The sequence below is a fragment of the Clupea harengus genome, chromosome 17 (assembly GCF_900700415.2).
Source record: "Clupea harengus chromosome 17, Ch_v2.0.2, whole genome shotgun sequence".
NCBI lineage: Eukaryota > Metazoa > Chordata > Actinopteri > Clupeiformes > Clupeidae > Clupea > Clupea harengus.
This window is the reverse complement of record NC_045168.1, coordinates 9,824,861-9,838,906: the sequence shown is the minus strand read 5'-3', so window position 1 is coordinate 9,838,906 and position 14,046 is coordinate 9,824,861. Positions and strand designations below refer to the sequence as shown.

The window sequence follows — 14,046 nt, the reverse complement described above, 5'->3', positions numbered from 1 at the left end:
ATCCAGGATCAGGAGAACATATCTAACAGCTGCACACAATAGGAACAAAAGCAAGCCCCAACGTCCCACATTTTCAAAGAGGAGAGGTGGGTTTGGGGGACACAGAGAAAAAAGAGAAAGCAAGAGAAGATAGAGGGACATGATAGTAAAGAAATGTTGAGCACTAGATAGAGAGAGAGGGGGAGATAGAGAGGGAAAGAGACTGAGAGAGGGGGTAGGGACACAGCCTGTGATCTGCTGCAGTTGGTCGAGCCATCACTCCCCCACCACCACCATCAAATGAGTGAGCACGTGAGAGAGAGAGTGTGTGTGTGTGTGTGTGTGTGTGTGTGTGTGTGTGTGTGTGTGTGTGTGTGTGTGTGTGTGTGGACACAAACGCCCCCTTTTAATACATGTACACCCATAGTTGTCAGAGGATTGTCAGTGGCTGAGGCTTGGGGCCAGCAGTCAGCCATCCCAACACTCCCTTCAGCCCACTGTAGCCCTGTCTACCATCACCTCCCAGCCCTCTCCTCTCTCCAGCCTTCAACTCTCTCCAGCCCTCTCCTCTCTCCAGCCCTCTCCTCTCTCCAGCCCTCTCCTCTCTGTAGTCCTCTCCTCTCTGTAGTCCTCTCCTCTCTCCAGCCCTCTCCTCTCTCTAGTCCTCTGCATACCATCACCTCCTAGCCATCACCTCTCTCCAGTCCTCTCCTCTCTCCAGTCCTCTCCTCTCTCCAGCCCTCTCTTCTCTCCAGCCCTCTGCATACCATCACCTCCTAGCCATCACCTCTCTCTAGCCCTCTGTCTACCAGCTCACTGCAGCCCTATCTAGCATCACCTCCCTATCTAGCATCACCTCCCAGCCCTCTCCTCCCTCTGTAGCCCTCTGTCTACCATCACACTGTAGCCCTCTGCATACCAGCCACAACAGCAAGACCCAGCCAGCTACACGAAGCAGAGAGGACTGGGGATAAAAAGAAAAGCACTCCGCTGACAGACAGACAGACAGACAGACAGACAGACCGACAGACACTTGAGCTGACAATCCTTCCTCTCCAGGATTCCGAGGCTCCTCGTCTAAACGGAGCCTAATGCATGGCTGCCATGGTAACGGCAGGTGCGGGGAGGATGTACGGTTTGACAGTGGAGACAGGCGGGTTAAATGAACATGTTCCTTCATACAGGTCCCAGCCATCATCTTAATTGCTCAAAGAGACCCCAAAGTTTCCACCAATTAAACCCACTTCTCCAGACACTGCACGTCCAATACCGACCTAGGAGATGAAAATTACAACAACGCTCGGATTTTTAATCACCCCCCATTTGAAAGAAAATGTCACATTTATCACGTTTCTTCCCCTTCCCCCATCCCACCAGTCCAGCAGCAGCAGCAGCACACACACACTTCAAAATGTCACACAATTACTTTTATGAATTGTTGTTCCTCTGTGTCACGGGCCTTGTTAACACCGCCACGTATCAAAAACAGCCATCTGTTCTAATCACAGTGCTAAATCAGGGGTGTCTTTAAACACACACACACACAGTCACAAACACACACACACACACACCCACCCACACAGTCACAAACACATACACGCACACACACACAGTTCGCATACACGCACAAAAACATCACCCCTACATACACAACCTCTCCATTTTCGAAGTCTCCTCTGACTTCTTCCAGCAGTTTTGGAAGCGGGGTCATCTTGCACTGCTCGTGTAATGGAGCTATTTCCCAGCTCGGGCCCGTGATGGGCAGATAATGGAGCAGGCTTAACTGCAGGGGATAGCAGAGAGCAGCGAGCCTGGGCAGGGGAAGTGGGGGATAAATCCTCACACAATCCCACAATTAGCATCGGCGCCCTGACCCGAGTTTGGGTAGCGCACCTGCATGTGTAATGGAGGATGGAGGTGAGGGAGAGCAGTGGCGCTTATATTGCTCAGGACACCTCCACCAACTCCACCTGCAGGAGGCACAGGTAACACACAGAAGCCATGTTCGGAACGGCCATTCGCCCACTATATAGCCCACTTCATAGTGAAGCAGCCATTCTATAGTGCTGGTCGGATGCTCAGCTGTATATTTTATTTACTGTATAGTGCACTTTAAAACTCCCTTGTGTGCCGCACACTGTAGTGTACAAACAATGTACACTACCACAGAGTCTGTCTTTCTCCAGTGCACAATTCACTGCAAGTTACATATGGGCATGGAATGTTTTGGAATGTAGTGTCCAAAATCTCCTGGTTGTTTTACCATCTGATTCCCTACATAGTGAACTACACAGTGATTGATCTATATAGTGAGTGAGTGAGTGGACAACTGTAGAATCGGAACACAGCCAGAGAAGAGGAGAAGCCTGGCAGGGCTGTGACAGTAGGGGAGAGTGAGGCAAGATGAGCTGTTTTTACTTAAGGCGACCTGTAGCCGAGGGAATATGAGCCAGAAATAACACTAATGAATACAACACAAGGTCACGATGGTTCAGGAGGACTGGAAGACAATGTGCCTGTGTTGATCCTGCTTCGCCTCAATGGTAAATTGAGTCATCTGAGATAAACCGTCTCAACCAGATTATAAAATCTAATTCTAAATCTAATTATTAAATAATCAAATCTGACACAACTCATTTGTCAACAGTTCTGAAACCTTAAGATCTCTAGGATCTAGCCAAGTCTCTAGGATTAAGAAATAGACATGGAAGTCTTAAATTGAATGAAACTTCTATTATTTTGAGGAACATTCACAGAATATAATTTTTTCACTTTCAGTGTAGACTCTCAGCTGTATGTTTGGCCTAATTGCTAACTTTTCAGACTATAAACATAATATAAATACAAAGATGGAAAATGGGATTCAAAATGGCAAAACACAAGTGATGCTTTTATGTCATCCACAATGAGGTAAACAAAAACTAGGGGCTACAAGCACATGACTATGGAGCCCCTATCTGTTTCTCTTCTAGAATTACGTGACATGACAGCTGTTTTTACACACTGTCAGTTCATCAAGATATCCGATATAGCTTTTTAAACTGAGATAAATTACTTTTGATGTAAGACTATATCCCATATGCCAAAAAATGTGAAAAGATGTTTACCAATTCACCCACATGGTTCTTTCATCCACCGCAGGATGAAAATGGAAAATGCCAAACCAAATGTAGGGTCACATACCAAAAAAAATGTGTATGGTTGCTCAGATACAGGTGATGGGTCAACATACCCCACTGGTTCATCTTACCCCGCTCTCCCATAATGAGCAGAGGCACACGGCAGGACAATAGCAATGGGCTGATCACAGCACAGCAAGACCAGAGAGACAGAAAGTAGTGGAGGAGGAGGGTGAGGACGAAGAGAGAGAGAGAGAGAGAGAGAGAGAGAGGGAGAGAGAGAGGGGAACACAGCTGACCCACTGGGCCACTCTAGGAGAGCGAGAGATCGAACGAGAAAGAAAGGGAGAGGAAAAAAAGGGAGATTCTTATCTTCTTCTACTCTTTGTTCCCTTGAAATCTGTATTCATATCCCGATGTAGGCAGAGATAAATATGTGCCCTTACAGTGTGACCACCAAGAGCCCAGAGCTTGACGTGGCCACTGTGTGAATTCAGAGTGTGTGCACATACACAGAATGGTAATGGCAAAGTATGCTGAGAGACTTTCATATGCTGTGAAAACATTTAACACGATCTGCGACAGATGTTTTTCCCACTATTCAAATGAGATATTTGGAGGGGGAAGGGTTTTTTCTTCTTTCTTTTTTTTGCACTGCGGGAATATGCTGCACCATTCACGCTGACCATTTTCAGCTTAAAATGTCATTTGACATAATAATAGTTATGACAGTCACGAGCTTGGAAAAGGCATTTGGAGCTATCCCCTGCGGGCCAGAACTCTGGGATTGGATTAAAAAAACATATAAGCGCTGATAAATAAATAAATAAATACCTGGTGTTTGACTAGAAGCTATCTTTGCACTGGATAAAGTTTCTGCTTAATGTCCTTATTGTGTGATATGCCATTTTGGGGGAAATGAGAAAAGATGCCACCCCCCCCACCCCCCATCCCCATTGTGCCTTCTCCTACCGCCTAGTCTGGCGAGGGATGTTGGTATAGGACGGATGACACAAATGAAAAAAATAAATATAAAGAATGAAATGACCACCCTCTCAAAGGTCATTCAAAGTCCTCTCCAAGGTCTTAGGCTCTTCCTCACCACACCACCACCGACCCACGCCCAACCTCCTCTCTCTCCCATCTTTAAAATCCAATTGAAATTCATGTGGCCATTCCGAGTGGCCCAGGATGCTTCTGGGGCAACGGTTCTCTGTGGCGACTCCATCAGTCACCTCAGAGCACACTGCGGCTGGAGGTGGAGGTTGGTGCTGGGGGTGGGGGCGGGGGTGGGGATGGTTTAGACTAACGGCTCAGGCCTGTCTCTATGACTGCATCAGTGGCGGCAATCTGGGTGCGGGGTGAGAGCAAAGCGGGAGGCAGACGGATGGTCCACGGCGCCTGTGAGCCATTAGCTTTCGTTTAAGGGGCGCAGGGGGTCATCACTCAGTGCTGAGAGTTGGAGGTGTGTGTGTGTGTGTGTGTGTGTGTGTGTGTGTGTGTGTGTGTGTGTGTGTGTGTGTGTGTGTGTGTGTGTGTGTGTGTGTGTGTGTGTGTGTGTGTGTGTGTGTGTGTGTGTGTGTGCGTGCGTGTGGTGGAGGTGGCTGATATAAAAGGTGAATGCCTGACCTCTGGGCAGTGTGAGTGTGTATGTGCATATATGTGTGACTGTGATTGTGGGTGAGTGTGTGTGTGTCTATGTGTGGTGTGTGTGTGTGTGTGTCTGTGCATACGTGTGTGTGTGTGTGTGTGTACGTGTGTGTGTGTATGTGTGTGTGTGTGTGTGTGTGTCTGTGTGAGTATGCATGCGCATTTTCTCATGTTCATTCCTTCTTCTGTCCTTCATTCCTTTTTTCGGCGCAGACAAAGATGTTGTACTAGGCTTAAGTGTGTGTGTGTGTGTGTGTGTGTGTGTGTGTGTGTGTACGTGTGTGTACGTGTGTGTACGTGTGTGTACGTGTGTGTGTGTGTGTGTTCGTGTAGGTGGATCGTCTGTTAACTGGTTCAAAGGAATATTCAGTGGTGTGCGAGGGGAGCATGACGTGGAATTCATTAGCTGTTGCCCAGATAGAGAGGCAGCTAATGGCTCCACCGCACCCGCACACAGCAACCCTTCTGAATTCCTCTGACTGACCCGCATGACACACACACACACACACACACACACACACACACACACACACACACACACACACGCACACACACACACAGACACACACACACACACACACACACACACACACAGACACACACACACCTGGGCGGTGCACATCCCCAGACCAGTGCTTCTCTGTGGGAGAGCACACAGCAGCAGCAGCACTCCTTAAGCGCACTCTGCCCTCTCTGAGGAGTTCTGCTGTTCGGGCTAGTGATAGAAAAAACCTTTAGACTGATAGACACTGCTAACAGGTGCCCCCCTTTACTCTCTCTTTTTCTGAGTCACTTTCTCCCTCTTTTTCTCTTTCCTTTTTTCCCTCTACTCCTTTCACCTGTCAGTCTCTCAGACAACTTTTTTCCCTCTCTTCTCAACATAGTTTTTTCCCCTCCTTTCCCCGGCTCATTATATCACCGTTTCCTTCAGTTATTCGTGCCTTCCAACTGTCTGCCTTCCTATCCTCATCTTTATCTGTAATTATTATGTCTCTATGTCTCTCTCTCTCTCTATTTCTCTGTCTCTCTGTCTCTCTCGCTCCTTACACACTCCCACCCTCCAATCTCTGTATGTCTGTCCCCCTGTCTGTCTGTGTATCTCCCACTCTCCTTCTCCATCCCTCTCCTTCTCTATCCCTCTCTCTCTTTCTCTCATTCCATTTCTCTGTGCTCTTCTAGTCTGAAACTAGGCCAGTAGGGATGGGAGGGCATATCTTGACACGCACTGTCAATGATGTAATTAGTGGACTTTCAGGAATTGTGTGTGTGTGTGTGTGTGTATGAGATTGTTGGTCACTGCTGGCTTACTAAGACACACAGCAGGGTGGATGAGAGAGATTTACCCCCGGTGTCACTCCTCCCAAAGACAGCTGGCCTCCTCCAATCAGTAGCAATAGGAGACTCGGGCAATACTAGGAGCGCTTGTTATTCCCAAGGAACTCTCTCTAGATATGCTTAGATCATTCTAGAAGCTCCCCCCCCCCCGCTGAGGAAATACACAGCACACACTAACAATCTTGAAACCTAAAATATTTCAGAATGTTTCATTATTAGTTTAACTTCTGGATATTTTCACGGTTATGGTCCACGACACCCACGGGAATTGTATAGTTTTAGTGCCAATACGACCTCCGAGATAGTGTGCCTACTATTGTGATAGTACTGCATGTATGAAAGGGGATGACATACTGCTGCAAAAACTAGCGAGATTATTACAGAAATCACCACTTTCTCTCATACATTATTGACGTTATTGCAACACTTCATTCACGAGCGCTTGCTCGTTTTTTTTTTTGCCGCCACGGTGAGATGAGGTTTATGGATATTCATTTCGAATGTCCAGGAACGTGATTTGTGCGGCACGCAAACCAGCAAAGTGTGGCTAACCTTGTTAAGTCAAGCAATTAAAGTCGTGTCGTAGGCCTGTATTGCAGCCATTAGGAATGGAACCACCTGGAACAAAAAAAAAAACAAATGGGAAGAGTAACCTTCCTCCGTGCGTCGCCCTTTCTCCCCTCCTCTCCCTCGCTTATGCTTCTATCTGCTTCGCCTGAGAGCTGTGCTTCTCCAACACCTCTGAGTGAAGAAAAACAAGGCTTTTCTTACACAAACACCAGAAACATTGTTTGCTGTACTGCCTACCACACTGTTCAGCTGTTACAATTCTGGTCACTAGTATGCCTGTATCAAGTCGTGACAGGTTTAAAGGTGGCGGTCCTTCCACATATGCTACACGGTTTATGATTCATCATGTTGATGGGATAAATACTTCACACGATTCTGTGTTTATGACACTGGCAAATATGTCAAGTATTCTCTAGGAGGCATTCAGGCAAATAGTCTGACCACCAAATGTGTCTTCGGTTCGGCTTACCTTTGCAGGCAAAATGTCAAAACAACAGTCGGGGGAGGGATGAGCAATGGAACATATAGGCATGTATACGGACGCTACAAAGGCAAGACATGGGAAGATCCCCTGCCAAGGTGACACGTCTCAAAGCGTCTTTAGAAAGTTCTAGACTCTCTATCTCTCTCTCTCTTTCTCTTGCTCTCTCTGTCTTTCTCTAAACTGCTGAACTGATGCATAGTGGTTACGGGGGGGGGATGGAGGGGGGGGGGGGGGGGGTCTATGCTCCACCTCCCCTGCCTAATGAAGCCAAATGTCAGAGTTCCACTTCCTGCTGGCTGAGTGAGAACCACGACACTCAGCCTGTGCCTTCTTGTGATCATTCCGCCGATGAAGGCGCCCACTTGCTGCTTTGATGTTTTACATTAATAGCATTTAGGGAACCTGAATCTTTCATCATTTTTTTTTGTTGCTCCGCGCAGCGGGAGGGCAGTTATATGGGGAGGAATATCACAACGTCGCCAGCGAGGCTGACTTTTTTATGTGCCATGCTGTGGGTTTCTTGTTTCTTGTGGGTTCTTCTTTCCATCTCTCATCACTGGCGTGTCACCCTGTCTCCCTCTTCCTTTTTTTTTTTTTGCATGAGTGGCTGTCTGTGTGAGTGTATGTGCTTGTGTCATAATCTTCATTCTCTCACTCACACACACACACACACACACACACACGCAAACACAGTAAGATCCACCGATCCAGCCAATTATCACTTTGAAGGCAGTCGTAATTCTAGCAAATAACAGACAATTCTTCATGAAGGGAATTCAATTAATTGCTATTTTGATGATGTTTGTGTCTCCCTGATGATGTATTTATCTGCGAGCTGTTTAAATTTCACTAGGAATTACATTCATTTACATGCAGTTCACTGTAATCCTTCTCTCTCTTTTTATAATGAGGCTAAGGAGATTAGGCGAGATTTTTCAAACGGCGGCACGCTTCAGGTTCTCCATCATCTCCATGCCGACCTCCATAATACTGCTTGTACTCCACATCAATGGGAGGAAAATGGATGAAGAAAGAAACTCATTTCATTTATTGATTATTGGAGGAGGAGGAGAGGAGAAGGAGAAGAAGGGGGGGGCAGCTCGGAGGCAAAGCTAACATATGCTCCACACTGATGGTTAGTTAAATTGTGCTTAGCGCAATTTCAGTCATGGATCTTTCCGGGTTGTGTTTGTCAGCGCAGATGAGTGAATCCATATGAAATATGGCGCTGTTCAGCGTATGTGTAATTACACGCATGTGTTTACCACGGAGGAAAGTTCCTCAGGATGAAAGGAGAGCACAAAAACATCTACAATGACAGACCCCTGACAGCACAACAGAAAGGAGCTTCGGTGTGTTCTAATATCTTCTCAGGGCAGCCATAAAACACTGCAGATGGACAAATTAAACATTGACGTGTTAGCGGGCCTGGGGCACCCGTGAAGCACCAGTCGGACCCTGAGGGCTAGGGAAAGGGCCCAGAGTTCTAACTGTGCTCTGGTGCCGACAAATGAATACCTCCGAGAGCCAGGCTGAACGCTGGCAATAAACTCATTTGTTCCTCCAATAATGAAGAATGACTTCCCCCCTCTCTCTCTCTCTCTCTCTCTCTCTGTGTGTCTTCTGTGCATGCTCTCTCTTTCTCTCTCACACACACACACACACACACACACACACACACACACACACACACACACACATCTACCCCTCCCATGCCTGACTCTTTTGCCACATCTGTGACTGTTGCCATGGTGACCCGAGCCTTACCTCACTGCTTCCCGAAGTGCTCCACGTTCACTCAGCGTTGTGTGTTTGATGTCATCAAAATTGTTCTCCAGCTCCACGCAACTCTGCCATGAAATAGAGAGACAGACAGAGACAGAGAGAGAGAGAAGAGGACAAAAAGTCAGTAAGAGAGGGAGGAGAATGTAAACCCCGGGGCACTTTATGTTTATGTTTTTGTTCCTGTGTGTGTTCGTCTGTGTCTCTATCTGTGTGTGTGTTCGTCTGTGTCTCTATCTGAGTGGGCTCTTATTTGTTTGCGTCAATGCGCTTATGCTGCGAACATGTATGATTATATCAAACCGAGAACATGGCCTTTAAGGGCCTCATTTTAAATAGCATCAATCAGACCTTTTTTCCGTTCAATATGCATTTACTTCCATTTCTCAGAATCATAACCCATCCAAATAATGGCCCTGGCAATCCCAAAGAGATCAGAATTCATTGAGAATGAATCTGTTAACTTTGAGTAGCTGGAACAAAATGTCCACTCCCCCAGAACAACCAACCCCCCCTCTCTTTAAAAGGTGGCCAGTGTGCTGTTGTCATGGCGATGGCCCTCTCCATCTCCCCTGACCCCCGGAGGTGAGCACGAGGCTGGACCGAGCCCCACCGCTACTGTCTCACAGACGATTTGCACTGATGGCCTCGCTATCCACCAGTTGCAGATAAACACACACAGACACACACACACACACACACACACACACACACACACACACACACACAGACACACAGACACACAGAGAGACAATAATAAACTAAGGAAGAATATTATCTGTAATAAGCAATTCAATGTAACTACGCAGTCCTGTTGCTGCTTACACTCAGTGTGTTTACATGATGGTATAATTCGAATCTTTGCTTAGTCGGACTATGCTATCTTTTGGGCCAACTGCTATTATCCCAATATACATGGCAGTGAATAAATCGAATCATTGGCCGAAAGCATGTCATATCCTATACGATAGGTGGCGCTGTTTTCATTACAACTAGTGGTGATACAGCCGTTTCCGCTTGACCTCTTCACCACTACCAACCATAAACATATATATGTCTATGCTACCAACAGCAACACAACAGTTGATTGAGCATGAATCGCGTCTGTTCATCGGTCCAGAAATGAGTGTTGCCTCTTGGGTTGTCCATCGCGTTGTTTGTTTGTTTCTGCCGGCCGACGTGTTTATAAGTTACATTATTCAAAGGTGAAAGATAAAAGGCGAGAGAATCGCCAGGTGTTCCTTCTCTGACAGGTCTATTTTCGCACTATGATTCCAGGTCACATTTTCATTCCAGTCCCCCATCTAATGTTAATATTGTAACGTGCCGGCATAGTCGCCCCATAATGCCGTGCGGCGGGCGCATACTGTTATACTCAATGTGATGCACTAGCGCTCAACGATGTTCCCTATATGTTCCTTACCGTTCTAAGTACATGTCGTTGTTCTGTGTTGGGACAGAGGTTATACAGGTGGGTGACGGTAGCACAGTCTGTTCGTGGTAACTTGCACCAGGGCATAAAGCCCGTGCCATTTTGACAGTGTGTTGTGTTTTAGTGTTTAATAAAAAGCCATAACAAATATACCACGCTTCCGTGATTTGTTAAAATATAATGGTCTTGCTTCTATAATGTATAAACACGTAGGTTACAGGGCGGGTGTGGCAGAGCGAGAGCGATGATGCACACGGATATATCAGATTTAGCGACCGGAGCAAAGTTATGTTGCTGTAACGTTGAACTCTGTGCAATCAATACAATACAATACAATACTTAATAGGCTAATTGATACAATATCTCCTCATTTGAGTGTGGTTGTTTGAGTGCAATGGGAGTGTATGATCGTTATTGTCTATAAAGCAGTGTTTCTCAAATGTTTTCAGACCAAGGACCACTTAGCCAATAAAAAAAAATTTGCGGACCATTTAACTAAATATCCCCGGAACAACATGCCTCCTACCCAAGACCTGGCGCCAGACAATTGTTAGCGCACACATGATTTTCGCGGGTGGGCTCTCCTTTTGTACGTACCAGTAGACTAGTTATAGATATGACAATGCGCAAGGCAAAGCATCTGGAACCCTGCTCCATGCGTGACTTGGTTATGTTACAAACTATAGTTCGCTCACAGCCTCATACTCCCATCACACACTCAGACAGACATCACAAAACACAACGATGCGCATACCGACCGCAGTATTTCACTACCAACAGTAGGCTAGCCCACTGGCATTAATACAGCCATCCTAGTAGTCAACTTTTCATAATTAAGAGCTGTCATTATCCAACGTCACACAACACAGAATATAGCTTAGTTATCATCTTGCTGTCTCAGCGGGAGAAAAACACGCTGTTTTGAATGCAACTCCGCGGCGAGATAATGCCCAATGAGGCTGAACCACTTTCTCCTTGTCTGTGTCAGAGGCTTTCTCATTTAATTTTCTTTTCATAGTTCCTGTCTTAAGCCACCAATCCATGACCTTGTTCATAGATTAGGCAACTCTTTATTAGATTAGGCTACTACTGGCTGTGTTCTCTTCGTTCTGAGTTGTATGTTAGAAATGTCGCAATAATTTACTTTTGGCCGTCGCTGACCATTACGGGCCATTGGCGGACCACACTTCATCATATTTGATAGAATGAAGAACAAATTAGTTGTGAATACTATCACCGAGTTTGAAAGGTATTTGGTCAGGTAATAGCCTAATGACAGCTGATTTGCTTTCTGATTTGACAGTACTGCTGTGTGTTTTAAGCAAATAAAATGTGGACTGTTTACAAGTGGGCACCTGCTATCGTTGATTATACAGTAAATACGTTGTGAAATGAAACAAAAACACATCACAGTTAAAGTTGTATTAGTATTGATTGATTCACATCGATATGAATGGATGACATGAATTACAAGTGGTGGGAAATTAATATGAAAGTATTTGTTCGGTGAATTAGCGTGTTCTGTCCAAACAGTCGCAGTCAACGTTTTTGTCAACACAGTGGCACCACATAAGTATCGTAATTTGAACATCCTTATACGTTTTTAGGGAGGGGTTCTAAAGGTGCTCATATCTTCGGATCTCTTCTGTTTTGTTTGTTCATAATCAACAAGAATAAGCTTGTGAGACAGTCTGCAGGATATTCATAAATAAACGTGTCATTAGTATGAACAGTTGAGACAACTTATCGTCTCTTTCGTCTTCCGGGTCACGACCTGGCAGGGAGGGAGGGAGGAGGGCGGCGGGATCTCAAGCATGCGCAAAGACGCAAAGTCCAGTTCCTTATCCAATTCACCGTTACATGCCGCAATAGTCGAACTATCAACTGGATCGGATCGAGTTATCCAGGGGTGTTAGTCGTATCGTAGTCGAGCCGCACATAGTCGGACAAAGGTGTTTACATGAAACGGATAATTCGATTTCAGTCCGACTAAGCCAGTTATTCGAATCCATGTAACCACGGTCACAGTAACTATGCCTACCAGTGCAATGGCCTAATGTTAGAGATGTGCACATGTTTTTGTTGGAGTGATTACTGGACACTGGAGCACAGAGACGGTTTTCAAGATCAGCAAATTAACTCTGCTGATGATTTCTGCACATTAAATGAGAAAACATAATGCAAAATGTCTGGACGTAACGTCAGTTGTCTGTTATTGCAAATCCTACACATATTGCAACACAACACAGGAAGGCAACCCAGCGCCATTCAGAAATGTGGGGGGGAAAAGAGGAACAGAAAGTGGGAGAATCGCTTTTTGAGCATTTGAGCTCTAAGAGGCGAGCTTGACGATTCTTATTGACATCCCATTTACATGATTACGGATGAAACGCGAGGCGCCGACGTTCAAATTGAATCCTCGCGGCGTCCGTCCTGCTCTGCGGACCCTTTATTTAATTGAACGGCATTAACAAATGTTTTGTTTTATGCTGTTCGAGCAATAAAACACAATCGTATGGAAATTGATAATTATTGCTGTGGGTTTCCGGGCTGGCGGGTGACACAAAAAAGATTGCGTCTGGGAGAGGTAGGCGAGGAGACGTTGCGCAAATGATTTGCGTGGGTTTCCTTTCCCTCACCACTTGCTGGGAGACAGGCAACTTTGTTTCCAGCAGCAACAGCAATAATTTAATTTCATCTGTGTGTGTGTGTGTGTGTGTGTGTGTATGTGTGTGTTTGTGTGTGCGTGTGTGTGCGAGTGTGTGTCTGTGTGTATGTGTGTGTGTGTGCGTGGAGGTGATTGTGTGTGCGTGGAGGTTATTGTGTGTGTGTGTGTGTGTGTGTAAATGTGTGTGCGCGCATGTGTGTGCGCGCATGTGTGTAGATGATTGTGTGTGTGCGCGTGTGAGCATATGTGTTTGTGTGTTTTGTGCACAGGTGCTCCAGTGAACCACACAGAGGCCAGGATCTTGTGAACTGTTCACCTTCCTCCCGCCATTGGTATTCAGTGTCGGCTCCACCTACACACTCCCTAACCACGCACAGCAGCGTCCAGAAGTCCAGATGCTTCTTTCCTTCCCTTCTCTCCCTACCATTACAGCTCTTAAGACTTTGTTTAGTATGCGTTTCACCTGCTAAATCGGATGTCCCTCCATAACAATGTGGCAGGTAACAACCATGGTTTTCTTGTGTTGTGTCAAGTAGGTTCCTTTCGCACTTCAGTGACCCCGAGCATAAGGTAGCGATTTGAGGCCTGAGCTTCTTAAATATTCATGGCAGTCCGGGCCAGAACACCCAAGATTAACGTTCCCGGCGTGCGTTATGAATTTTCATTGCAAATAAGTGTGATTAATATGAGCCATTAGGCATAGTGATGTGACACATCTCTTTCTCTCTCTGTCTCTCTCTCTCTCCCTCTCTCTCCCTCTCTCTCCGAGGGGCACTTCTCCGAAAAATCACCAGTGGAGAGCTAAAGCCGTGGCGTCAGGCAACGCTTTAAAAGAGAAAAAAAAAACAAAAAAAAAACCATCAAGATTAGACTCCAAGGTCCCCGCGTCACGCACAAGACCCAAGCAGACATGGTTAAATTACTTAAGGAAATCTACTTAACGTCAGTTAAGAAAAAAAAATCATAGCAAAAAATGAAACAAGCCTCTTTTGCGACCTGCAGCACACACAAAAAAAAAGCCATTGCG

At 45.9% G+C, this 14,046-nt stretch overlaps 1 protein-coding gene across 3 annotated transcripts in view; it reads right to left on the bottom strand.

The window, feature by feature from the left end:
• Nucleotides 1–14,046, bottom strand: part of dpyda.1 (dihydropyrimidine dehydrogenase a, tandem duplicate 1) — a 149,662-nt gene that overhangs the window by 115,838 nt on the left and 19,778 nt on the right. For all 3 annotated transcript variants that reach the window (XM_031583900.1, XM_031583901.1, XM_012815221.2), the window contains exon 3: nucleotides 8,905–8,987. In XM_031583900.1, coding sequence (XP_031439760.1) covers nucleotides 8,905–8,987 — 83 coding nt within the window. The remainder of the gene's footprint in view (nucleotides 1–8,904; nucleotides 8,988–14,046) is intronic.